Here is a 27543-nt window from a genome sequence, read left to right as displayed (position 1 = left end):
TTTGGCACTGCAATCATTTTGGGGGAGATTTGAAGCTCACCATTAAGGAATTCAGCTGGAGGTATGTGACTGAGGATTCGTTGTGGCCTGCCAACAGCCAGCAGAGCTGGCAGCAGATTCGGATAGTGAGCAGATTAGGGAGGAACATGGGCCAATCCTGGAGTCTGAGGAAGGCTCTGATGAGTACTCTGCATCAGAGGCAGAGACAGGGCCAAGGCCAACTGGCAGTTCTCAGCTGCTTTCGGAGTCAGACATCAGTGAGGCAGATGAACAGCTGGAGCCTGTTACCAGTGTGCACATGCATAGAATTGCCAGACAAAGGGAACAGCTAAAGAACAGGCATCGACTTGGGAGTAAGGCCACAGGTGGATGATGAATTGCCATTCAGAAGAAATAAAAGAGGAAGGAGTGGGGTTTGCAGGAGACAATTAGTTCGCTTAATTGGCTTGTGACTCTCTGAGACTCCTTGGCAAGTTTTGCAGATATCGGCCTGGCAGCTCTCCAAATAAGGTCTGTGACTCTAAATCCTCCCTTGAAAGACTTTGCTGGGTGTGAATGAGCAGACTTCACAGTAAATTAATAAAAGGGGTTTTTGTTGGGACAAGGAGTTTGCTTCATACTCTCGGGAAGACTCGGTCAAAACAGGCTTATGTTTGTGACTACTGTGAAACGGCCAATGACATTATCGCTTTCATCTAAACAGAGAGGTACGAAACCGTTCCCGATATTGACTACACAGCTCCAAAAAATGAAGGAAATATGGCGATCGACATTTTAAAAGAAGAACTGTATACTGAAGAAGAACCTTTATAAAGGTGGGTGATTTAATATCATTTGAAGCTGAAATATTTCCTGAAATGTCACCCCCTGCAACAACTTCACTTATGCAATTACACCCTTTGGATTCTACTGTTTTGCCTGATTCGCATAAGACTTCTATGTTCTTTAATATCTAACTGAAATCATTAGAAATCACCTAGGAAACCACATAGGTTCTGTGGTTTTTTAGAGATTATGAGGGTCAGTATGAGGTGTAATAAGCTCAGGTTAAAACCCGCAAAGGCAAATCCGCTGCTCTACATCAACGAACAGCTGGATACACCCGTAAGTTATTCTTGATCAGATCATGCTCTTCCTGGAAAAGGTGATTGTGATTTGAGGATTTTCCTGGATTGTCATTAAAGTACAAGGGGAAAATCAAAGCCGTGGGAGTTTCCTTCAGCTTTAAGTAGTGCATTAATTACAACTATATTTGAATTAGAATACACTAGTGATGATAACTTGATCTGAACAACTGCTTTGGCAAACTTTCAACATACTGTTACCCTACTGGCAATAAAGAACTAAAACTATAAAACTAAAACTATAAAAATTAGGATCTAAAATAAAACATACGAAGAACAGTTGCAGGAATTGGGTTTGACTAGTCTAGAGAAAAGAAGGACTTCGGGTGACATGATAGCTGTATTCCAGTATTTGAGGGACTGCCACAAAGAAGAGTGGGTCAAAGTATTCTTCAAAGCACCAGAAGGCAAAACCAGAAACAATGGAAACTAATCAAGGAGAGAAGCCGCCTGGAATTAAGGAGAAATTTTCTAACGATAAATTTTCTAAGTGAGAACAATTAACAACTTGCCTTCAGATGTTGTGGGTGCTTCAACACTGGAGGTTTTTAAGAAGAGACTGGACAGCCATTTATCTGAAATGGTATAGGGTCTCCTGCTTGAGCAGGGGGTTGGACTAGAAGACCTCCAAGGGCCCTTTCAGTTCTACTCTGATTGAAAAATCTTTTCCAGGAATCACAGTACATTATAATAGTGGTTCTTAATGTTTACCTGTATGGTAGCAATAAAGATCTTTCCATAATACACTATGCCACCAATTCTTAATGTTTGCCAATGCAAACATTGTTTCCTGGTACAATTCAAACTGATGGTTATTTATTTTAAAACAGCTTCCGAAGATCCTGGATGAAGGGGGATATGTGGCTCCCTTTCAGTTTGGTTTCAGGCTTGGAAAGCAGGATTGATCAGACTTTTGGATAACCTCTGGTGGTAGCAGAATTGAGATAATGCATCCATCCTTGCTCTACTTAGTCTCTCAGATGCTTTCAATGCCACTGACCATAGTATCTATCCAGTGGTGGGTTCCTGCCGGATCGCACCGGATCGCACGCTCCCTTTTGGCGCTAAACCCGGAAGTACGGTGTTGCCCCGCCCCTGGCGACGCGACGACGCTTGCCTGCGCTCCACCAGCTCGGCTGGGAACGGAGACGTTTCTCTGCTCAGCAATGTCTTCAGTGGAGTGGTGGCAGCCTGGCAGGCTGAGCCTGCGTCCTTTTCAGGCGCTCCGCTCCGCTGAGGAAACGTCTCCGTTCCCAGCCGAGCTGGTGGAGCACAGGCAGGCGTCGTCCCGTCGCCAGGGGCGGGGCAACACCGTACTTCCGGGTTTAGCACCGAAAGGGAGCGTGCGATCCGGTGCGATCCGGCAGGAACCCACCACTGTATCTTTCTGTACTGGTTGCTGGGTTGTAAGTGGGTGGCTTTGTATTGTGCTCGCTCTCTTCCTTCCTCTGTGGCTGGTTCCAGTTAGTATAGCCTGGGAACAAGAGCTCTTGCCCTCGGCCCCTAGGCTTCAGAATTCTCTCTGCTTCTGTTTTATATCTACATAGCTATGTCATCTGTAGCTACGTGATGAGGTATGATCAGATTCCCAGCTGTATATCTCTATCCCTGGGGAAGTGATGCAGCTGATGTCCTGGAAGCTCTAGGGGTTTTTCTAGGGAAGGGAACCTATAGACTTTGGATCAACCTTGATAAAGACTGAGTGCCTTTGGAATTTGGACAACCAGGTTGTGTAAATTTACCATCTTTAGTTCTGGATGGGGGTTGCATTGCCTCAAGCAGAACTGATGAACAATCTGGGGATTCGCCTACAGCGGGTGGCAGTTACAATTACAAAGGTCTTTGCACAACTTTGGATTGTGTATCAGCCATGCCCGTTTCTGGATTTCAAGGCTTTTCATTTGGTCACTCATGCCCTGGTTAATTCCCTTATGGATTATGATAATGCCCTCTACATGGGGTGGTGGGTGGTTTTTACCCTCGAAAAGCATCCAGAAGTAGTGACATAGATACCTTTGTGTACACCTAAGTACACCCTTACCACTGCTTCCAAAGATTTGAAGAGGCTAAGTAGCAGCCAGGCGCAGCTAATCAAGTGCTCTTCATCATCAGTAAAAGTCAAAGGTTGAAGAATTTGCTCATCTCCAGCATTGAGGTGTGTGTCAACACAATGATTTTAGTGAAGCAATTTTTGCTGTCCATCAATCTAGGATGGGTTATAAGGCCATTTCCAAACAATTTAAAGTCCATCATTCTGCAGTGAGGAAGATTCTTCACGTGGAAACCATTCAGGACAATTGGCTATCTTCCCAGAAGTGGATGTCCCAGCAAATTTACCCTAAGATCAGACTGCAATGCTGAGAAATTGCAAAAAAAGTCAGGAAAGTGGGGGATTGGGGAACAATTGGTTTCATTTGATTGGGGAACAATTCCATCTGACTTTTTGTGGGGAAATAGATTGGCTTTGGAGATTAGACTTATTGTATTTAATCAATCGGCAATTGATAAGAGATGGCATTAAGAAACAAATGTGGATACTTGATCTACGACCAATTAGGGTTAATTTTTTGGGATGATCTCAGATTGAAATTTAGTAAACTTTCTACTAGTTAATTATAATAGTTTGTTAACAAAGGATTTTGGAATTTCAATTTTCTTTTTTTCCATATTATTAATAACTTTTATTCTTATACTGTTACATATTTTTGTTTTTCCTGTCAATTATTTTGTTGCTAATATAGTATGTAGATGACAGGCTAACAATTTGTAAACAGATTCAGTAGCTGAATAATATAAATTATTTGGATCTGTGTTGTAAGGGGTAGGAAGTTAATATTGTTGTATTAACCAGCATTCAGTTAGGGAGGATGTTATGTATGTATATGTTAATCTATTTTAAGACATTTTTTCCCTTTTAACGTCTTGTTTGTTATTTTTTTCTCTCTTTTTTAATATTTTGGTATTTGTATTTTAACTTTCCTAAATATTAGTACAAAAAAAAGTAGTTGCAAAAATCCAAGAGTTACATCTCGGACTCTACAGGCCTCAGTTACCACGTTAAATGTTGACATTCACAACCGTACAAAAGACTGAGCAGGTGTGGGTTTGTTTGGAAGGGTGGCCAGGAAAAAGCCTCTTTTCTCTATAAAGAACATGGCAGCAGAGTTTAGGTTTGCAAAATTGCATCTGAACAAATCACAAGACTTCTGGAACACTGTCCTTTGGACAAATTGAGACCATAGTGGCGATGTTTGGCCATAATACACAGTGCCACTTTCAATGAAAATCAAACACAGCACATTAGCCCAGTGGTGAAATTCATTTTTTTTTTACTACCGGTTCTGTGGGCATGGCTTGGTGGGCATGGTGTGGCTTGGTGGGTGTGGCAGGGGACGGATATTGCAAAATCTCCATTCCCACCCCACTCTGGGGCCAGCCAGAGGTGGCACTTGCCGGTTCTCCAAACTATTCAAAATTTCCGCTACCGGTTCTCCGAACTACTCCGCTACCGGTTCTCCAGAACCTGTCAGAACCTGCTGGATTTCACCCCTGCATTAGGCCAAACATCTCATACCAAATGTCAAGCATGGCGGTGGAGGACTGATTTGGGCTTGTTTTGCAGGCATTGAGTCAACCAAGAACTCCACTGTATACCAAAGTATTCTAAAGTGAAATGTGAGGCCAATTGTCCGACAGTTAAAGCTTGACCGACATTAGGTCATGCAATAGGACAGTGATCCCAAGCACAATGGCAAATCTACAACAGAATGGCTGAAAAAGAAAATAATTAAGGTGTTGCAATGACCCAGTAAAAGTCCAGACCTCAACTCGACTGAAATGCTGTGGCAGGATTTCAAGAGAGCTGTGCAAATGCCCACAAATCCATTCTGCTGGGAATGGATGGGCCTTCCACTCCTGGCCCTTTCTCCCCAGATTTGCAGAAGACTTAACATACAGCGTTTTGAAAATGGACAGCTTGGACTAAAAAGAGGAAGAGGTTTGATTTAAAATGCTGCAATCTAGGTTTTAAGAGAGAGTTTTTAATTCCATAGAGCCAATTTAAAGTGATTTGGTTTTTGCTATTCCCAGTTCAGAAGCCTTTACAAAATTCTCTTTAAGACATATGAGAATTCATAAGGAAGTGCCTTGATTGTGTAGATTTTTCCATAGAGTTTCTCTGTCCCCGTTCCTTACGGCTTGTTTTGAATGAAGGAGGCTTCTTTTAACAAAGAACACACTTTTGTATTATGAGGTATTGGGTAAAACAGCCAACTGATATCAAATGGTTTTTGACTGATATCCATCCATCCATCCATTCCTTTTTGTTTTTTATGTCAAAATATTATTTCATGGAAGCTGGCATTCCAAGAAATACTTGGAAAATGAATAAAAAGACTTATTTTTTACAATGAATTCCAATGACCTTAAAAAGTTTTAGCATTGCAACTTACAGCAGTGTAGAAGAGTTGAGCAAAATTTTAAGAAGTGGGTAAGAAAATTATTTTCTTCTTTGACAAAAATGTCAGTTTTTGCCAAATTCCCCAACTTTAATCACACAATTATCCTTGAATCCAAACATTCCTTGATTTGCTTCCTTTTATTGTATATACTTATGGTTTTTTACATCAAAATCTGATCTGCTATTTGCTTAATTTTTATGACATGTTTTCAAGACTCATTCTCACCACTATCTGTTCCATTCTGATGTCCCAATCAGATTTACTGAATTGTTTCATTTGGTTTGCTACCACTTTGAGAATAAACTTAGGAACATAATTTCAATGTAGCGTGGCATAATCAGATACCTAATTATTTTCAGTACCATAGCCTAAATATTAGCTATTAGTTTTGGGGACCATGATTATTGCAATCAAACCAAGAATTGGAATTATTTTGGGGAAGCTGTTATATGTTGTAGTTAAGCTCCTTATCCTGATTTTTTTTATAATAAATTGTTGTAGTTTAGGCCCATCAGAGTTGGCGATTATTATGTGTATTTATGATATCCAAACCTATTATGATATAACGTTTAAAGAATTATTTTTGTGGTACTTATTCTAGAACAAGGTAATTATAGACACTACTTTTTCCTCCTCTCTTGAAATTTATTCTGTGTAACAACACGCTATTTTCACCAGTATTATAATTCTCATGGAATATAAGAGCCGATGTTCCCTGTTATTCTTTAATTATATATTTCTATCTTTATTTTGGACATTTAAAAATAGTAGCAGTTCATGGCTAAACATGTTGTTTTAACAAGGTAGCTTTTCTGTTTTATGGATGCTATTTCCCACTTCAAAAATAATTATACTTTTTTGCTGAAACTGCTAAACATTTTTGTGTGCACCTGATTTTATATTCTGCTGCAGGTGTGTAATATATATATATATATATATATATATATATATATATATATATATATATATATATATATATATATATATGACTTGAAGAATATCTAAAATGGAATGAAAGGTTTTTTAAAATATGATAGAAGCAAAACATTGTTAATTACATGGAGGGTAATCATATTATACATATATAATTCAATTAAGATAACTTTATTTGAACTACTCACTTCTGCCTATTTTTTAGAGGACTACTACTTAGCATGTGCTCAAAGCTTAAGAACATCTTTCAAATTCAAACTCAGAAAAAGTATGTTCGTTCTCCTGCTTTTATGTGATTGCTATATTTCAAAATGCAAAGGAATTCCTAATGTATCTTTCAGCTAATTTTGATCTACCCAGAATTGCCACAGTCATAAAGCATTAGAAACAATATTGCCTGATAATTTAACTGAAGAGTAACTTTCAAAGACTGAGGACAAGTAGATTTGAACTTTTGGCTGTTGTTGCTCAAAAATATGAATTGTGTATTTTTGGTGACCAATATCTAAAGGATTGAACATGAGCATCTTTATTAAAACCAACCAGAGTTTATTTATAGAAGTCTATACATTGTAACGAATGCTGCCGAGACATCAATGAATTAAAGCAAATAAACCCATCCCTCCAAATGAGACTGTGGTGTCATCACTCACTGTCACATGCACTTAAGAGGAGAAAACATTACACCTTCATACACAATTAGTTCCATAGCTATCTGAGAAAAAATACTCCTTTGATGTATTATTCTCATTGAAAAAGATGGTGTACAGGACTCAACTATTACCTCTGTGAAAAACAGAACCTCATTTCTGAGTTTAGTACATAGGGGACACACTGGGACAGCTACCTCATTCGTGTCTTTAAATTCCCCACTTCTTTGAGTAGTTCATTTAACTCGGTATTTCACAACCTAAGGAACATTAGGATGTGAGGACTTCAATTCCTAGAATTCCTCAGCCAGCATTTAATTCTGGAATTAGGTCCACACATCTTAACGTTGCTGAGGTTGAGAAACATTGCTCTTACCCAATTGGAGGAGAGGAAACCAATGCTTTGTTTACAACTTAAGAGAAAAAAAAATCTTCTGCACTTTGATTATAAGGCCAATGTCATAAAGTCTACCTCTGGCTACAAAAGTCTGTCACGGACTGCCATGATAGAATTAGGTAGAAACATAAGACGCTAAATCTTTGCTTGCTCTTTTCTTTCTCTCATGTCACAGCTTTATAGAAATCGGTGGGCAATCAAAAACCTGTAAAAGTATTGTAAATCTATTTTCTACATCAGAAATATCAGTATTGGGGGACTGGCTACTACAAATTATACTGGCAGGGGGGAAAAATCAAGTGATAATATTGCTTATTTACACAGTATATCATGATGACTCCCAGTTATACACCGGCATATTCCAGAAATTCATTTAAAAAAATAACAGTCCACAAGAGCTTGAGAAATGTAGCTTGAAAAAAAAAAGAGAAAAACAAAGCAAACTAGAATGATTACATATTTACACAACAGTCCATAAAGCTGTGGACTATCTAGTAAATAAAGCCACACACTTCACACAATGTGAAAAGAACAATCTACGGAGGAGTTTCCCCTCCCCTTTCATTTCATAGGTTTTACACAGATACGTGTTCCCCTTGCATTAAATAAGCAATTAAAGGAAGAAAAAAACAGATTAAAGCATCAAGGAGGATACTCACAGATTACAGCCACGAGATTCAAATGTCTGTTTAGATGTAACCATAAATATTCTGGGCTTAAAAATGCTTCATGTACGGTCTCCTTCTGATTCTTGAGTCAGGAAAATATCCTTTGTTTAGGTTTCCCAAACTGGCACTAGTGAAACCCCTCATTATTCATGTACTAAATTCAATATAACCCATGGTAGTTCTTGATAAAATGTCATTTATTTACACGTTGATCTTTACCCCTGAGTGATTATCAAGCAGTTCATGTTTCCTATTTGAGCACCCCACATGTACAATCCTTTCTTAAGGTTCACAACCACACGCGTTGTACCTACCAATGTTATATAGGTGAAATAACTGCAGTTTAAAATAATCTCCCAATTCTACCATATCCTTCCCAGTCAGCATTTCCCCCAAAAAGTATGCAAACAAAAAGATATCTAGTCTAGCCTAGAAAAGATGAGGCTGAGCAGCAAAGGGGATGACCACACATATTTCTGTTTTGGGGAGGGGCAGGGGAAATGAAGAGAAGATCCAAGTAGCAGCCAGAGAAGACATAGTGTCCTACCTTCCTATAACAGGTCACTCAACAGTATATATATATTACTGTATTATAAAGCCAGATATGGGAGGGAGAGACGGGAGGCATTTTTATAAAAAGAAAACAGAGAAGTGTGAACTTGCACAGCTATTGTTAGCCAGGCCATTTTTGTTTGTCTGTTTTTAAAAAAATCACATTTACTAAATTGCCCCTGCTGTGTCAGATGCTCAAATGTAGCTGGTAGAAATTCCAGACATCTTTAAAGAACTGTGACAAATACAAATTTACTGCAGGTTAAAAATGATAAAAAAACATCTGGAAAAAAGTTCACACAGCCCAGCCCACCCCCACAAAAATGTACACTTTCACCCGAAACCTGTTTGTAAATATGTCCCTCTTCAAAGCTGGGAGCAAAGGGAAAGAAGAAGAGGGAAAAGTGCAGGTGACCTTCACAAGAGGTCTTGTGCCACATGCAGGTAAATTCTCCTTGCCTGGTATGGTGGAAAAGCAAAGTGCTAACACTGCTCGGCCACCGACAGATTCCTGCAGAAATCCAGATTCCAAGTTAACACTGAATACAGACAGCCAATTCCAAACAGCTGTACTTCCAAAAGGAAAAAAAAAATCCTTCCCCTCCCTAAAAATAGCATGGATCCATATTTGTGTGTCGCAGGAGGGAAGAACAATAAGGGAAGTCTATACAGCAAAAAGTCAGTGATTTATATTACAGATGGCTGGCAATTTTAAAGAGTCTCTTCCTAGCTCTGTAGCTGCTGCTCCAACCCAAAAGGGTCAACTGAAGTAGAAGGGAAGAAAATAAAGGGGTGTAGAGGAGATCATGTAGCATGCAGGATCAGAAGCAGCAGAGAGTAGGAATGCTCAGATCAGCCCCCGCCTTTTCTTGTAGTCCTCTAGGTTCAGTGATCGCCGAGGGGCACCATCTTTTGCAGGGGGAGCCTTGGAAGTGATGGCCAGTGTTTTGGACTCTGTGGGAAGATAAAGTACACACAAATAACCCAGCTGATCGAAGAAAGCAGAAAGCTGCTGAGTAACAGGCAGCCAAACCAAAATAATTCTCCCCAACCCCCAGTCCATGGACCGGCACCAGTCCATAGCATGCCAGAAACCAGTCCGCACAAACAAGCAAAGCTCCATCTATAGGATGCAGGCAGTACACTAAATCACACTCCCACTGGTCCACGGAAAAATCTCTCTCCACGGAACTGATCCCTGGTACCCAAAAGTAAGCTTGGGGATTGCTGCTTTAGAGAGCAGCTTTCCTATCGTAATACCCCTAGGTATGTTGGATTATAATTCCCAGACTTCCCATCCTTCAGTCCTTCTCTATAATTATTAACTTAGTGTGAAATAGGTAGCATGTAAGTTTCGTAAATAAATAAAATACATAAAACTCCTAATCAGATTAGCAGATGGTGGATGCTTACGCACATTAGGTTTTTGCTCAACTACTACAATTTTGTGAGAGCAGTCAGCAAAAATTCCCCCTTTTCTCCGAGTTTGCTTTTCAACCCTTCAAAACAGCAGCACCTACCTGAACTAGGAACCTGAAGGTCAATTTTCACATCAAAATCGTGCACTTTGAAAAGATCCTCTGAGAGATCACTGGCTGATTTCGAATTCATATCTTTGTCTTTACCCTGGTTCTGAAAGAGAAATAAGTTTTTAATATTGTTAAAATAATATTAAAAGACTTGTGAACTAAGATCAAAACTGCTGCTACTTTATATCAGGAATGGGGAACTATGGCCCCTTTATGACTCATGGACTTCAACTCCCAGAATTCCTGAGCCAGCATGGCTCAGGAATTCTGGGAGTTGAAGTTCACGAGTCATAAAAGGGCCATAGTTTCCCACTTCTGCCTTATATGATTAGAATTCTACAGAATTAAGACTATTTGTTTAAAACTACAGGACAGGACATAATGAACACTTGGAGGACTTGCCTTGGTCATGTCTTTTGGAGCATCAGGTAACACACCAGATCCATATTTTGCATTTAGTTGAGCAATGATAGCAGCCTGTACGGCAGGATCCCTAGACTGTGGAAAAGAAGATTTATTATTGGTTGGACTACTATTTATTTCCCTTTAAAATGTTATCCTCATTTGGTGTATTCAGTAACTATATGTAATTAAAACAGAATTTGCAGTAATTTGCAAAAGGCTGCCCTAATCTAAAAACAGGAATTTGCATATTAATATAATCTCTACCACTTTATTGTCACTTAGAAAGATGGTAAAAACAGTGTTTCTCCTCACACAGTGACAATAGTGAATAGGACTGAGGGTCATTGATTTTGATATTGTTTTTTTCTGCTTTTATAATATAAGCCACTTAGAATCTGACAGGTAAGCAATACAATTATACACACTGTGCCGTAGTGGCACAGTTTTAGAATCCAGAAAGGCAAGCTAAATCTGAATTCCCACTTCCAAGAGTTCAATCCTGACCGGCTCACGTTGACTCAGCCTTCTATCCTTCTGAAGTTGGTAAAATGAGGACCCAGATTGTTAGGGGCAATATATTGACTCTGTAAACAATTTGGAGAGAGCAGTAAAGCACTATGATGCGGAATATAAATCTAAGTGCTATTGCTATTACATGGAATTAAATTAATTCTGCTAAAAAATTACACATTTTGCATCTGATTATAGACCAAAGCATTATATTAGTTTTAATTCATATTAGCTTATGCTTACTGTTATGTGTGGGATGTTTGAATGGCGACTGATATCCAGCATCTCAGATATAAATAGCTAATTATAGTCTTCACTGCACTCAACTTTGCATTTTACTTACATTTGAGACTATTGTAGGTTTACATTGCCGTCTAGTAAAAGGATCCATCTGCTGGTTTTTCATACTGTGGCTTTCAGCCTTCAAAAACATAAAGTACAAAGACACATTTTTTAACGTTAAGCTTCCATTTCTCCGCATTGCCTCAATAACATATAAAGATAGCACTAGCTTTAGAATCAGGCAGCCTGCTTCATTCCAATTAAGCTCTTGCTTAGGTTGGGTTCTTACAGCTTCATAGATGCCTCTGATAAGTCAATGTAGGAAAAAGAACCACTCAAGAAGCCTTTGGACCTTTTATCAACGGTGAGCTATGGTTCCTGGTAATGAAAAAAATAGCTCTGCAGGGTATTGGAAAGTTAAGACTAACGTCTTGAAATTCTGATTCTTAAAGAAGAGGCTCTATGCATTCTGGATGTTAACTGGCATTTCTTAAATGATTGACATGAAGCCAACATACCACAGATTCAAAGAATTCTGAGCAGAAATATAGTAGTCCTACTTTTGTTCCGAAAATTTTGTGGACTATGCATTGCCATAACAGATGGGATTTAGAACATTTTCTTATGCTTCACACAGCTAGTTTGTAAATAGATTTTTGTGCCTATATACGGTTATCAAGCACCAAAAGTAGTTCTGCCTCCCACTCCTGCATCTTGAAGACAAGGCACTTTTTCAAATGATTGCTCAAATTCTGTAGAAACTCACTTTTTTGCCCATCCCAATATTTATTTGTAGCATTACCACTGCTAATTCAATCTCCTACTTGAGATTTAAATAGCTTTCTGTGGAAGATGACTTTAGATCGAACCGCTACTGGGTCTTCAAAGTAGTTCCCCCATCGTTTACTCAGTGTGACATTCAAAATTAGCAGCCCTCTAATTTCAGGGTCTTTTTCTCCTTTAAAACAATGTTTCTCAACCTCAGCAACTGTGGAGACTTCCCAAAATTCCCCAACCAGCATGCTGGGTTCATTATCCACAAAAGCGTATTTTGCGTTCCCAACTTTATAAATGGACCAAGTAGTTTTTTTCTTTTACAGATTGCCATTTTTTAAAACACAAATAGTGTTATCATTTTCTGTCACCCAAAGTGAGTACTTTTTAATCAGCTCGTGGCTTAAAACTCAAAAATATTAGTATGGCAGTTTAGAAAGTCATATACAACTGAACAAAGCAGTAGTTTTCCCAAATGTATTTGTTAAATTCAGAAAGAGACTTTTTCAATAAAAATGCATTTTGTTTTTCCTTTGGTCCATGAACATTACTTACCACTAAAGCTTTTTCAGATTCCACAATATTCCATTCTCTATTTCTCTGGTTGATATAACTGAGAAAAGAAAGATGAGCATTTATTTATCCCTGCATTCTAATGATTAAATTTCTCAATCTGCTGTCATAAAAAATCTTCTTCTAGAAGTCATATCCTAAGATGACTTTTAAATTTGTAAGGAAGCATCATTTCTAAAAATGTTAACAAATTTTTGCTTATTAAAAAACCATTAGCATGATTTCTCTGAAATAATATCACCATCAACCCTGCCCCAAGTTAAGAAGGGGATAACAGAAATGGCCTACTGACGTACTTTTATTTCCAGGTTCTGTTAAGATACCAACCTGATGGCTGAAATGTTTTTTGTTCTCTGACGATCTAAGGCTTCTGCTCTTTCTTCTAACTCATTAAGCTGGTCTTGAATCTGTTTTGCTCTGTCCTGGTCTCCCATGTCTTCTGCCATGGCCTTTAACAAAGAATTGTTTATTAGTATTGCACCATATGAATTGTACCAGCAGTAATGGTGAGAGCCGATTAAAAGTTAAATGTTTTATTATGTCAAGTAGATCTTGATTTAAGATATGTTTCAATAAACATATTATCTGAATAGGTTATACCTAGGAATCAACCTAAATCAGACCCACGGGAATCTAACTGAAACATTTTTTCATGTTATATCTCTTAATAGGTAATACTTTTAGCTATTCTCTCACAATGTTATATGCCACCTATTGGCAGTGATGAAAACATATGAAGATTTACATATAACCCTCAACTTACAACACAATTGGGACCAGAATTTCGGCCTCTAAGCAATGTGGTTGTTAAGGAAGGCATCATGTGACTGCACCCAATTTCATGCTGTCATTAAATGAATTAAGGGGTTGTTAAAGGAATCACATAGTCATTAATCAACTGGCTTTCCAAAGGGAAGAATTATGCCCTCTTTTTCCATCTTTCACTGTGTCCCGCCTGCACTATTAGCATCACAGACACCTGTTGTTGCCAAGGAAACTCCCGATCATGTTCTTTTGTTTTTTACTCCTACCCCAAACATGTTTGCTTGGAACAATTCTATTTGGTCTGACATAGGAACAAAACAATCCAGTTTCATTCTGAACCCAGAGCAAAACATCCAAAATATGCACTTTGGTTTATGTATGAACCAGCTGAAAACAGCTGCTCCATCCACAGCACTGTTTTGGATACAAGGCAATTTTCTCTCAAGAAGCCCACAAATTTACTGAAATTCTAGCACTTTAAGCAATACTATTTACCTTTTCTTTTAGTAGCTGAGTTTTCTTCATGGCATAGTTTGGTGGTGCTTTTCGGAATCTCTCCTTCTCCTTAACTATCTAAAAATGGAAAATGAGAAACTCAGTATTATATCTAACACAAGTTTCTTGATGGTTGGCCAACTATCTCTGCAAATAACCCTTGTGGCAGTTTTTATTTTATTAAACTCATTAAAAGACACATTATCCTGCTAATTGTATGGCCTTCTTAACCCTGTATATCTTATCTATATTTATGCAGTACAGTTTCCCTGAAAATAAGACATGTACCGAAAATAAGCACTAGCATGTTTTTTAAACATGTGCACATAATATAAGCCCTACCCCCCAAATTAAGCTCTACTTAAGAGCCTGAGCTAACTCACGGTGCTATGGCAACAAGGTGAGGCAGGGGTGGAGTCACCCCACGCGACCTGCTACGGCTTATCTTGGGGCCCCCACAGCCAGGTCATCCATGCCTTGACACCTGCCTCATGGCAACAGCAACAGCAGCCATGTGCAGCAGGAGCCCAAGTGGTCGCTGGCCCACTTCTTCTGCTTGCTTGTAGCTGCAAAGGAGCAAGGAACTGAGCGAAGTGTGGATGCTGCTGCTGCAACACGAGGCAGGTGTCAGGGTGTGGGTGACTTGACTGCAGGGGCCCTGGGGTAAGCTGGTGCAGGATGTGTGGAGCAGCTCCATCCCCCCGCTTCATGGCGGTGGTACTGGCACACCACGCGGCCTTCTACCCTGCTTCAGGCAAGCAGAAGTGGGTCTCCCATACATGGGGGGGGGGGAGATAAGACACCCTCCGAATTTATTTTTGGGCCCAAAAGAAAATAAGACCCGGTCTTATTTTCAGGGAAATATGGTAATAAAAATTTTAGAACATAATTCATTATGTTGCATAGTGGCTATAAGTCTACTGATAGACAAAAAACTATTAAGAGTAAGCTCGGCTTAGGAATAATAATATATATGCTAACATATGCATTTTTGTGTGAAGCATCTCATAGCTACAAAAAAGTAAAAATGTATACTTTGGGAAATCTACATGAACATTTTACAAATGTCTTTCTTTAAAAAAATCATAAATGAGATGGAACAAACTAAATATCAGAACAAGATCATTTAAAGCAATTTGGGATTTGACAGAGTTAGATAATCCTGACTGTAGAATATCTTTAATAAAACTATTTTAAAACTGGAAATTAAGTTGTCCACAGATTATTTTTCCAGAGGTGATCGTAAAAACATCTCTTATTACTTTAAATTTCTTGTCTATTTTGTTTGTCTGCCTTTGTGTCAGATGCCTTGACCCTGGTGACTGCCTGGACAAATCCCTGAAGTTTTCTGTTTTTTTTTTTCCAAAAGTGGTTTGCTTCCTAAGGCTGAGAGTATGTGACTGGGCCAAGGTCATCCTGCTGGCTTTGTGCATGAGATGAGAATAGAATTAATGATCTCCCAGTTTCTAGCCTGATGTCTTAATCATAGAGACTCTCTAAATACAGAATCTTTTTTTATTGCGATGCTCAAATCTGAAAGGAAAAGTAACATCTGGGGAAAAAAACCAGCTTAATATGATCTAATCAAAAGTACCGACCCATGGTATCTTTCATCGCATATAAATATGGCTGTCAAAACCACATTATTTTTATAGAACCAAAATATGGCACCCGAGAAGGTCTCTTTTATAACCTCACCTACCTTTACATCATGGACCAAATGAATGGTTCCAGCTCAAAAGTACATTTTCTTCATTTACCTCCTCAATGTCCTGGTCATTGAATTTATAGTTGAGGGCTTCTTTGATGGACACTTCTTTCTTGTTTATTTCGTCAAGGGTTGGTAACTGCATCCCAGCAGAAAACATCTGATAGCAACAAAAGAAAAAAATATCAATGAATTTTTTTCACTGCGCAGCCCTAAATTCTTGATAAAGCAATTGAAAAAGTAGAAACTTACAGCTTCCTTCCACTTCATGAACTCATTCTCTGTGAATTCCTGATTGGAGACAAACTCTAAGCGGAACACACGTTGGTCATTACCATGCCTTTGAAAAGAAAAGAAGATTAATTGTAGCTTTTATTTATTGCCCAAATTTTGGAGGAGGGAAGATTGATCAAAAGCACTCTTGGATTGATTACGTTTTATTAGTATTAAATCAGTTCAGTTCTACTTTATTACAAGAAAATGTGTTCTGAATGCACTATTACTGCTGAAAGTAAACTATTGGTTCTAACAGGATAGACATTCTTCACTCCAATATTTGTTGGATTTTCCATTACCCTAGAAACTTATCCTAAAATGAAATGTATCAATTTTCTCTTGATTCAGGATAATTACACATTTTTTATACAAGGATTCCACACCCTCAAGATGATAAGTATCTCACCTTAACTGCAACCCTTTGTTTGTCCTGGTACCTCCAAGCTGATATACTTTAGCTGTCTCTACAACACCAGTTATTTCTGCCACCTAAACAAATGGCAACAAAACAAAAAAGATGAATATATATATATATATATATATATATATATATATATATATATATATATATATATATATATATATATATATATATATATATATATATATATATATATATATATATATATATATATATATATATATATATATATATATATATATATATATACACATACATACATACATACATACATACATACATACATACATACATACACTCAGCAAAGTAGGAAAATCAAAGCAAATCTACTGAGAAGTGATAATAGAACGATCTGGAGTAAAATGTAAAGCATATTGGCTAATTTGCAATAATACAATTTGCAATTAGTTTATCTTGAGACAGGATTACATAAGAACTTCATTTAATTATTAATAAGTGCTTACAATTTCTTCATGAATGGGGCAGAAAAAAAATTAAGTTAAAAAAATGTTAAGTAAAGCTCAACAAATGTGTATACTCTTCACCTGAAACAATGTAACATCCCATGTTAAATACTTAAAGATGGTTTGGACATGGAGTGACTCAATGTCAGTGTTACTCTGACTCTGGCATGTGTTGTTGTCAGGTAAGGAAATCTGGTCACGAGGGCGCACATTGGTTAGAAAATGATTTTTAAAAAAAGAACTACATTGCCACCATTGTATTTGCAAACAGTAACTAAATGAGGTAGCTGTTATACAAGGAGTGCCTGTACCATTAATTACCAGCTCATTTTTTGAAAAAGCATCATGAACAAAACTTGCTTTTCTTATGACTAATAAGAATAAGGGGAAATACTTAAGGGTAGGCTTACCCTGTAAACTGGTTTGCTGTTGTGGTTTCCTATTCCAATACGCACAAAGCAACCAGTGACTGTTTTGGCAAAGAAAGGCATGTGACACCATCGCTCCAATTTGTGTCGGGATAATCGAACCCGATTCAGTTCTTCAGGCAGAGACACTGGTTGTGATTTAGGAGGAATTTCTTCTTTCCTGGTTTGATGGGAAAGCAAAAGCAACTGTAAGGAAATAATTCACATCTTAAAACAGTCTGAAATTACCACATTCATATACTAGAAAATAAAAATTACTAAATTCATAGACGTGCAGGCATTTTTATTAAATAAATATATTGGTTTTTAAATTAGGGGCTCAGTGAGCTATCTCTAGAATGCTTTGAGCACTATCAGCTTTATTGTGTTATTTAACTAAATAAGGGATCCATATATTTCTATTATTTATTACATTTACATATCACTTTTGTTCAAACAACAATTAACCAAACTATGAAGACAAAAATCATTGAAGTAGTAATGTAAATTTTCAGCTCTAAAGGAATATTAAATGTTCAGTTGTATCTGCTACCTATCAAAGCAGATACTGAATACTTACTCTTCTTCTTCATCAGAAGAGGAAGATCTGGATGAATGATCAGTTTTCTCACTAGATTTATCATCTTCCTCTTCTTCTTCATCATCTGAGTATACTTCACTTGTCTTTAACGGTTGCTTCTTTGCAAGTAACTCAGCTGCAATGGGAAAAAAAGCACATCTGGGTGTATAAAGCTGTATCTGGCTTAAGTCTGCTCCAATGCAATCTGCTCACATTCTCAGGTCTTTAATAGAGCACTTTTGTGAATTCTGTCACGTGTACATCCAGCACTGACAGTAAGTTTAATGAGAGAATGTTGTACATGAAGTTGGGCTACTGGTACAAATGGACTGGAGGATCGTGTTGATGTACTAACTGTCCTGCTGTTCTCCATGATCTTTTCTTGAGCTCCTGAATCTTGCAGCATAAAGTAGGCATCTGTTAGATACCTTGGTTGTTTCAAAGCAAATAAACATAATATTAAGATGGAAAATATTACTCTGAGCTGTCTGCTGTGGATGGATTACTCCCTAGAACTGTCACCACCCAGAACATCTGGAAACTGAGAAGTCCAATTAAAACGGTCTGCCCCAGGGCCTTTTGGATCCTGATGTGGATTTTTCACTAAACTGACATTTTATTGAGTGCCAAAATAAGCTATGGAATCTGGAAACAACCAGAATACTTGATATGGTCACTGCCTAGTAATCTTTTTTTGCCTGCCAATCCCAGATTAGCTTTCTAAGAACTCTGAGAGATGAAGCAACACAAGCAATGCTTGGAGCATCCAAAGAGGAACACAATAAGGAAACTTGGTTGAGCTCATGTTTGAGCCTACACGGAGACAACGAAGTTGAAGAATCAATTTGTCGACATTGTTATATCAATGGGTTGTTATGAAATAGCACAATTTAAAATTGAATGCCCCCTGTTTGGAAAAAAATCCCATTTTTTTTCAAGATTTCAAATTTGAATCTAGAGTGATCAAGTAATGCTTTACAATGTGATATAAGATTCATCTTAATGTATGGACTTTAATGAAGTGGGTATAGAATCTCTGATAGTTGCTCTATCATTTATGGCTTGGGTCCATGTCTCTTTTTTGGCTCCTTTGGGTAACTGTGAAAGGCCTGATTAGCTGCACTTTGGAGAACTGTTAACATCTTTCCAGGAAAGGAAGTTGTACCAGATGCCAATGGGACAGCCTCTTGTGAAGAGGCTTTTCTTGGACTCAGGTATCTTGGACAATTACTGCCATGTTCCCAAAATAATGGTTGAGTTTTTTGTTGCAGAATTCCCTAAAGGAAGAAGATTATATGGACTTCTTCTTATCTAAGTTCAGGCCTAAGCATGGGACAAAAATGGCATTTATTGCTTACAGTTGTTAATTCAACTATAAATATTGACATGAGAAATCTACAATATATTTATGAATATTAAAAAAGCACCAGAGAAGTGATAGCTAATTTGGAAATCTGGAAAGGGATTTGGCAAATTAATGGGAGATCAAAATAGCAATAATAGGCAATCATGATGGTCACTGATGCTGTGTCCAGGATGCTACAATGCCTTTGAATACCACTGCTGGAGATGGACATCTCAAAAAGATGATGGACCAGATTATGTTGTGCCTTCCTTCACAACTAGGAATATTCAAAACAATCAAGAATGTCTTTCCATCTTATAGGTGATATATGAAGAGTTAATAGGGAGCTCGGTGGAATCTACAGTGTATGGTTCATGTTCTTCCTACCTTTTTTTCTTTAACTAAACAATGCATGGTTGAACTTACCTGTTCTGTTCTTCCTTTTCTCCCTTTCTGCTTTTAGTTCTTCCATGGCTTGGGATTTCTTATCCAATTTTTCATCCCGCTTTGACCGTCTCTCTTTATTATGTGACATGACCTATAGAAATATATAATTCCAACAATCTTAAAAGGTATTTGGTTAGATTTTACCAAGCAATAAGTCTTTGCAGTAGTGCTTTGCCTGAGGTTTATTCTTTTATTTTGGTATTCTTGAGCAAAAATCTTTATTAATTTTCCATACTTCTGTCAATTTGTTTCATTCAAGCTCATAATTTTTATGCTGTTTAATTGATCTTTTGATTTTATTTCTCCGTACAATATTAGCAATTCTATTGCAGTTTAAAATGCAGGTTATCTGAAGAACAGGAAATAAAAAAATATTTTTGCTGTTGTTGAAAAGGGAGTTTATTTTAATTTTATTAATTAGTTTAATAAATATCCTGCTTTTCCTCCAGGAGCTCAAAGTGACATATAATTTTTCTTTAAAAATAAAATAAAATTTCTCAAAAAAAATCCTTAGTGGTTTATATCATTATCTATAAACTGAACAGCAAAATATTACTATAAACTGCACTATGTAATTAAAAAAATTAAACCTAATCTGCTATACAAAAAGTTATATACTGGTAATTGTCATTGAAATTCACCATGAGTTTGCATGAATTAGTGTCATACTAATTAACTAAATAATCAAATAAACTTGCGGGTTTTTTTTTAAAAAAAATTGCACATTCTGATAAATAGTAAAAAAAGTCCAATTCAATAATTTTGATGTACATATTTTTTTAAAGAATATAAATAATCAAAACGTAAACCAGGTTTTCAGCAACTGTGCCAGTCAAACGTAACCATAAAACTAAGAGAAAAGGGGAAGGGCATGTTAAAAATAAGAGGCAATTACAGTTAAAGGTTTTTTTTTTTTAAGAAAAAGGGTTAAGACAATTAACATTGGTATTATCTCAGGCAGGGGAAAATTAATCCTTTGTGACAAACTAATCAGGCATTCTGAAGTTAAGCACAGATGAAGTCTTATTGATATTGATATCCACCTCTTCATAACACTATATTGTTAAATAAACGTCTCTTTGTTGATTTTTCAACCTAACCTTTGTGTAAACATTCTAATATCATGCTTTAATTATCTGGAATAATAACTACCAATTTATGTAGATTTTCTAAATGTTGGCATATTTCGTTTTGTTCCGCCACTCCAACCAAACTTTCCAAAACCCACAATATCCTTGCCAGTATTCCTTTTAGGGTGCCATCTACCACAACCTAAACAAAACAATCCATTCAAGTCCTGAGTTCTACGAATAAAGCAGCAGCTATTAAGATGGTTGCTGGACCAGGTGGCAGCCACAAGGGTACACATCGGCTCTTCTGCAGCACCATCACCCACCCACCACTCACCAGCATTCATCTGGTCATCCAGTCTTCCATTCAAACAGGACTCCTACACCCAGGGATGCAGCCACAGCAACTGCAATGCAGAAAATAGGCCACCTGCCATCCTTTTCTCAGAGTAGACCCCAAAATGGAGGATGGTAAACAGGCTGTGGCTCGCTGCATCTTCAGGGGCAGGCCAAATACCACCAAACAGCTTCAGCAAAAAACCCTAAACCATAGTCCTACTAGGCAACACCACTGGCCTGCCATGCCACTTCACACCATTCAATGCTCCTGCTGCCGAGATGGCACTGTATGCAGCCAGCTTGCCAATCCCGAAGCTTGGATAGGTCCAGGTAGGGCTGCTGCTGTTCTTCAGTCATCTGTTACTGCTACCACTTCTCACAATTGAGAGGATTTTAATACTTAAAATCTGTTTATTTTTCAACATAGGCTGGTAAATAATTTTGATTTTGTGGACAGCTGAAATGGTCTTAGGGAACCCCTAGGATCTTCGGATCAGACTTTGAAAAATACTGTTTTAGAGAAATTTGTGGGGTGGGTGGGGGTGGGATACAAAACAGAGAGGAGGGGAAAGGACTTTACACCAGCTTTCATTCCTGTAGCACTGGATACAATTCATTATGAAACATTTGCTTTTGCTGCAACAGGCAAAGCAGTTATATTATCACAATTAGTTTTATCAAAGACAGCTGTACAAATACGAGACGCTATGTAAAAAGATAGGTCAGAATATTTTATGATATTAAAATACTTGATTACAGCACTAGGGACTAAATATTTATCCAGTGTAGTTAGATGAATGGTAATTTAAGCAATCTCACAAATATGTTTTAAGTAGTGTCATTTTTAAAAAATGAAGTATGATTCATATTTTTCTTACCTGGGATTCCTGGATCTGCGTGAGCTTTTTCTTTTCCTGTTCTTCTTCCTGCTTTTTCCTTTTCTTTTTTTCTTTCTTTTCTTTCTTTTTTGCCGTCTTTAATTTTTTCTTTATTTCAAACCTGGGTTCAATCAAAAGGAAAAAGTACATAGGAGTCTCCAATTAATTGAGGAAGGAGCAAACTGGTAAACTGAATTCAAACTTAATGTAAGAATTTTTTTAAAATTTATTTTCTAAAGGCATAAAATGATTAAATATTTTGTAACAGCAAGAGTTACACAACTGTGAGATGGGTTGCATACAAATTTAATCAATAAATAAATAGTTGCAGTAAATGAGATTTTTTTTCAAATCTAAACTATGCAAATTACAGGCACTATTAAGTACTTGATTGCTTAATTCCAAAGTAGAAACTATGGTAATATATAGAATTCAGAGACATAATGCTTTTTTTAAGAAGGAAAATAGCTTTTGTTATAATAATGTTCATATATTTTCTTCATTTAAGAAATTTATTTATAACTCTATAGCAACCCTGGGCAGTGTAAGTAAAAACATTTGAAACAAAAAACTACCAAAAGAAAAGCAACATTTAAAAGAGAAACATACAGCACCTGCCACCCACTTTAGCTCAAGGCCTGGGGAAACAGCCACATTTTTAAAGCTCTTTTGAACAGGTGGGTGTCACAGCAGAGCTGTGGAGAATCAGCCCACTCATCTTCACTAACAAGTTGAATGGCAAGAAACCAGACAACCTATTAGCTGTTTGGAATAGACTGGATTTTTGGTTTCCTGCTGATAATGGCAGTTGGATCCTAGTAATTTGCTGTGAGTGGTTGCATGCACAATATGTATTTCTTACAACAAAGGAATGTAGATTTGTAAAGGCTTTCACATTTGGAGGTTTAGCCAGGTATTTCTTTTTGAGAGACAGTCAAAGTTATGTTTATGTGCAGATATTCTGTATATATTTTGACTGCACTGAGATGCATTATTATTTCTATAGCATTTATTAACCTCTCAATGTTATTAGTGTTGGGCAAAATGAGTACCGTTATATAAAGTGTCTCGAGTATAGAAATGGCCAGGAATAGATCAGGCAGGATTGAGAAGTGCTTTTGTTTGAGCACAGCCCTGGAAAATATATGTTCCAACAAAGGTGCTCCAAGCTGGGAGATAATGGAGGAAAGGGTGGCAGCACCCAGTGGGGAGAGAGAAAGGGGGAACACAACAGAATAGAATTCAGAGGAGTGCGAGGTAGTGGGGGGGCATGAGGAAGACCAGGTAGGTCACGCAGGTTGATCAGACCTATGAATTCAATTGTGAATGGTGACTAAGGGAAAGCAAAAGGAAAATGGATACTAGGGAAATTATTAGGTGACCTAGAACACACCAACTATTAAGAGGAGTAGGGGGAAAGGGACTACATATCCCAGCCTTTCTCTCCTTCATACTCATCCATATTTGCTTTGGCTGAAACCTTTCACTGGATCAATGAAAGTGAAATGAACAAGCAAAAGGTACAGGTAACATCTTACACTTTGATTATAATTATTTATGCATCTGCATTCCTTCTATGGCTTTGCTTGTTTTTCACAGACAAAACCAAACACTAAACAGAAACCAATTTGCTGACATTTTGTTCAGAAACCTGAAAAATGATACGAAGCAGAAGGAAATAAAATAATTACCTTAAAAAGTCAAAAATGAAAAAAAAATGTTGCATAAATACAATAATATGAAATGGCTGCACAAAAACTCACCTTTTCTTCAAAACTTCTCTCTTCTCTATCCGATTAAACAATTCCTGTTCTCTTTCTTTTTCTGTCATCTGTTCTAGGCGAGCTCTATCTTCTTCATCACCCATAAAATCCTCTCCGTAGCCATCAGTAAACTCATCTTCAGATGAAGTTTCAGAGTCTGAGCTACTGCAAGAGCCATTGCTTTCAGAGTCAGATACTTCTCCTGAAAAGAAACCCAGAGAAGGTCATGTACTGGAAGGCAATCAAGGAACTCATAATTATGAAAAGCTCATAACCATTTCTTCTTACTCGTGCATCTCCATTCTGCCTCTGCATGCCCAGTTACAGTTGGATTCTAAGCTTTTCAGGCAAATGCCTACCATTTAAGCTATTCTAGAAAACAATACATAGAATAATAACAATAATAATAGAATGCCTCGCATGCTTATGAGGAAGTCAGCATGTATCTCTGAGAAACTTGAAACTGTTAAAAGATAATAAACTTAATACATCCTTGTTAGTCATTGCTGAACTGTGATTACTTTATTAACTGAATGTCTATGGAGATTCTCAGTCATCCAGGTCATGGTTGACCCAAAGGTGCTTTTTCAAGAGGCAACTGGACTTTGTTGTTGTTTTTTCTTTGAAGACATTTCACTTCTCATCCAAGAAGCTTCTTCAGCTGACTGGATGGTAGGGAATGGAACGATTTATACTCCTTGCAGACAGCTGGTCATTTGCATTCTTTTAGCAAGTCGTTAAGGTCACCTGGAGGTTTATCTGAGTGATGCAAATGGATTTGGATCCTTCTTAGAACTGTTGAAAGGATTGAGTTGTAGATTGGAGATAGATGATGTTGTATACCTACCCTCTGTTGATGGAGAGCTGTTCAATTTTGACATAGATGGGGAACCCGGAAGCATCGCAGTGAGAAAGGGGAAAACCCAGCCGGCAAGCCGGCATCAAGAGGTCCTTTGGGGGGGTCGGAATCATCCTGAAGGGACGGGAAACAAGGAGAGGCGTTTCGGATGCCTGTGGGCATCGGTGATGGGGATGGTGGCCATCTTTGTATGACTGCTCTGGAGCCGGGGCATCTGGAACAAGATTTATGCAGGTGCGGAGAAGCGGACGGAGTCTGTGATCCGGAGGAAGATTAGCCAATGCAAGAGTAAGAGAAAAAAATTTGGAGCTTAAAAATTTTCCGGAGCTAAGCTAGCAGCTAAACGTCACTTGGAGTACAGTGAATGGAAAGAAAGGAGGGGAAAGTTATCGGTGATAGAGTACTGAGACCAAGAAGAATTTTGCTAATGAAGTTGGTATTGGAAAAACCTAAAATAAAAGAAAAAAGGGAAGATCAGGAAAATTGGAATATGGATTTTGAACTTTTGGTTCAACTACCGACAAGATTTGACAAATTAGTGATCTGATTATATAAAGGAACAATAAAAGCAACCTACTGGAGAGAGGAAACATAATGCCATCTTGAAACAAAGGAATAGAAGAAGGTGTGGTCCATCCTTTTTACTCGACTTTATTTTGTTTACACTGGAAGATAATATAGAACTTTTGAATTTTGGAAAAGGATTGGATTATCTTGGGATCTGATATCAAAGAGAATAACTAAGAAGAAGGACTAAATTAATTGTGGTAAAAGACAAAAATATTAAGTGTATTAAACTTGATCATGGATCGTGGGATGTTTGAGGAGTTGTTGGAAATGTTTAAAAGCGCACGAGCAACCTTAAAAGGTAAAAAAGAGATAGAAAAGGAACCCCAAAAACTGTGGAAAGTGAAGTCAGGAGGGGAACAGGCAAGCAATTTAAATGAACAAGAAACTAACAAGGTAGAAATGGAAAATAAAACTCAAGGGGATAAAGGCACAAAGAGAGCAGAAAAAATAAATAAAAAATTTATGGGAAAAAAAAATTCCGACATAGATGGCCTCTTTGATCTCTCTTTCAAACCAGCGGTCCTCTCTGTCCAAAATGAGGACTTTGCTGTCTTCAAAAGAGTAGCCTTTGTGTCTCAAATGCAGAGGGACTGCTGAATTTAGTCCTGATGGGTTTGTTCTCCTAGGTTGTGCCATGCGTTTATGAAGTGGTTTTTTTGTTTCACAGATCTGAACATGACTCATTGCACTGTACTGCAAATATACAAAGTGAGCAACGTGGTATAGGCAGAATAGACAGGACGTAAAGTATGAAGATATTCAATGAATAGGATTGGTATAAACTGAATTTATCTATATTTTCTTTTATTAGCTCTTTAGCTAATAAATTCCCTTTCTGTACTTTTCACAAATGTGCTTTTATAGTGGGGTGTGTGTGTGTGTGTGTGTGTGTTAATATTGGGTTTACTTAATTAATACAAAATAAAAAATTTACTCTGAAAGGCATTACAGGTATGAAATGCAATATTGAAATTCCTATTTGTATGTAGCTATAGGAATATAGCTAACAGGAAGAGGTCCAAGATATTAAAATATATATAGGTAAACTATTATCCTGTTTAATAACCATTTGAAGTTACAACATTGTTTTATAACCAGCCCTCACATTTACAACCATTGTAGCATACTCATGGTCATGGGATCATCATTTGGACACTTCACACTTGGCAGGCATTTACAACTGTTGTATCCCATGATCATGCCGTAGCCATTTGTAACTGTCATAGCCAACAAGCAGTCAGTGAAGAAACAGGCAATAAAATTGCATGTTTCATTTAATGGCTGTGGATGATTCATTTAACAGTCTTGGCAGAAATGAAGTTATAACCCTATTGCATCACATTTCATTTAATGACCACATTAGAAATAGAGCTCTCAGTCCCAATTGTGGTTAAGCAAGAACTTCCCATATGAATAAGAAATATTTAGAATTGACTTTGAAAATAAAACTAATTGTTTGAATAAACATTAAACACTTTCTTCTTTTATATAAAGAAGAAAATAGCCTGAAATGGACTTCTATTAACGTTCTATTCTATTAACTTGTTCAAATAAAATGTATTACCTGAAACAATTTTTTAATAGATTTTTCACTGATTTTTCATACTGAGGAAGATTCCTTGGACAACTGAAATTTGAAGACCATTGAACTAGAGCAGTGGTTCCCAAACTTTTTCCACTTGGTGCTACAAACTGATCTTCAGTGCCCCCCACCCAGTGGTGGAATTCAATTTTTTTTACTATCGGTTCTGTGGGCATGGCTTGGTGGGCGTAGCTGGGGGGCCATGTGACTGGGCGGTTTGCACAATGGCAGGAAGATAGTAACAGTAAAATTCAAAACTGTAACAATTAATTGCACATTTATTCAAAATCCAATTTAAAAACCTTTTTAGTTAATGTTAATTCAACAAAATTGTTGAACATGATCCAGTGATACCAGGTTTTCAAAGTCTGATAGTCATTTATCAAGAACCTTAGTAACTTAGTAAACTCAGTAAACTTTAGTAACTACTTCACTGTTCAGTAAATTCTTAATGTGATGGATGGGCTTGATGAAGTGATACCAGTTTCCCAATGTCTGGTTTTAAGTCACTTAGCGGGAGTCTTAAATCACCACGTTCAGTAATCTGGAATCGATTTCTTCGCTTGGAGAGAAGTTGGATGACTACACTGAAGCCACGTTCCACCAAATATGATGTTGAAAATGCAACAAGGAGCTTCTTAACCACTGTCCATAGTGCAGGATAGCGATCAGAAATTTCTTTCTGTAACCAAAACTCTTGTACGATTTCTTAAACTT

The 27543-nt window shown here is 37.4% G+C and overlaps 1 protein-coding gene across 1 annotated transcript in view; it reads right to left on the bottom strand.

Moving 5' to 3' along the window:
• Positions 1-7045: 7045 nt before the first annotated feature.
• The window catches only part of RTF1 (RTF1 homolog, Paf1/RNA polymerase II complex component), a 33095-nt gene continuing 12597 nt past the window's right edge, over positions 7046-27543 (bottom strand). The window contains exons 4-18 of the mRNA XM_081954094.1: positions 23816-24017; positions 22053-22173; positions 19745-19856; positions 17974-18109; positions 17397-17574; positions 16508-16590; positions 16078-16165; positions 15878-15985; positions 14118-14195; positions 13185-13306; positions 12840-12897; positions 11572-11649; positions 10716-10811; positions 10305-10416; positions 7046-9738 (exon numbers count right to left, since the gene is read on the bottom strand). Of these exons, the coding sequence (XP_081810220.1) occupies positions 9632-9738; positions 10305-10416; positions 10716-10811; positions 11572-11649; positions 12840-12897; positions 13185-13306; positions 14118-14195; positions 15878-15985; positions 16078-16165; positions 16508-16590; positions 17397-17574; positions 17974-18109; positions 19745-19856; positions 22053-22173; positions 23816-24017 (1679 nt within the window). The 3' untranslated portion in view covers positions 7046-9631. The remainder of the gene's footprint in view (positions 9739-10304; positions 10417-10715; positions 10812-11571; positions 11650-12839; positions 12898-13184; positions 13307-14117; positions 14196-15877; positions 15986-16077; positions 16166-16507; positions 16591-17396; positions 17575-17973; positions 18110-19744; positions 19857-22052; positions 22174-23815; positions 24018-27543) is intronic.

This window comes from Natrix helvetica (assembly GCF_964273705.1).
Source record: "Natrix helvetica genome assembly, chromosome: 1".
Lineage (NCBI taxonomy): Eukaryota > Metazoa > Chordata > Lepidosauria > Squamata > Natricidae > Natrix > Natrix helvetica.
Note: the sequence above shows the minus strand (reverse complement) of the source record. Positions and strands in the feature narration are given on the sequence as shown.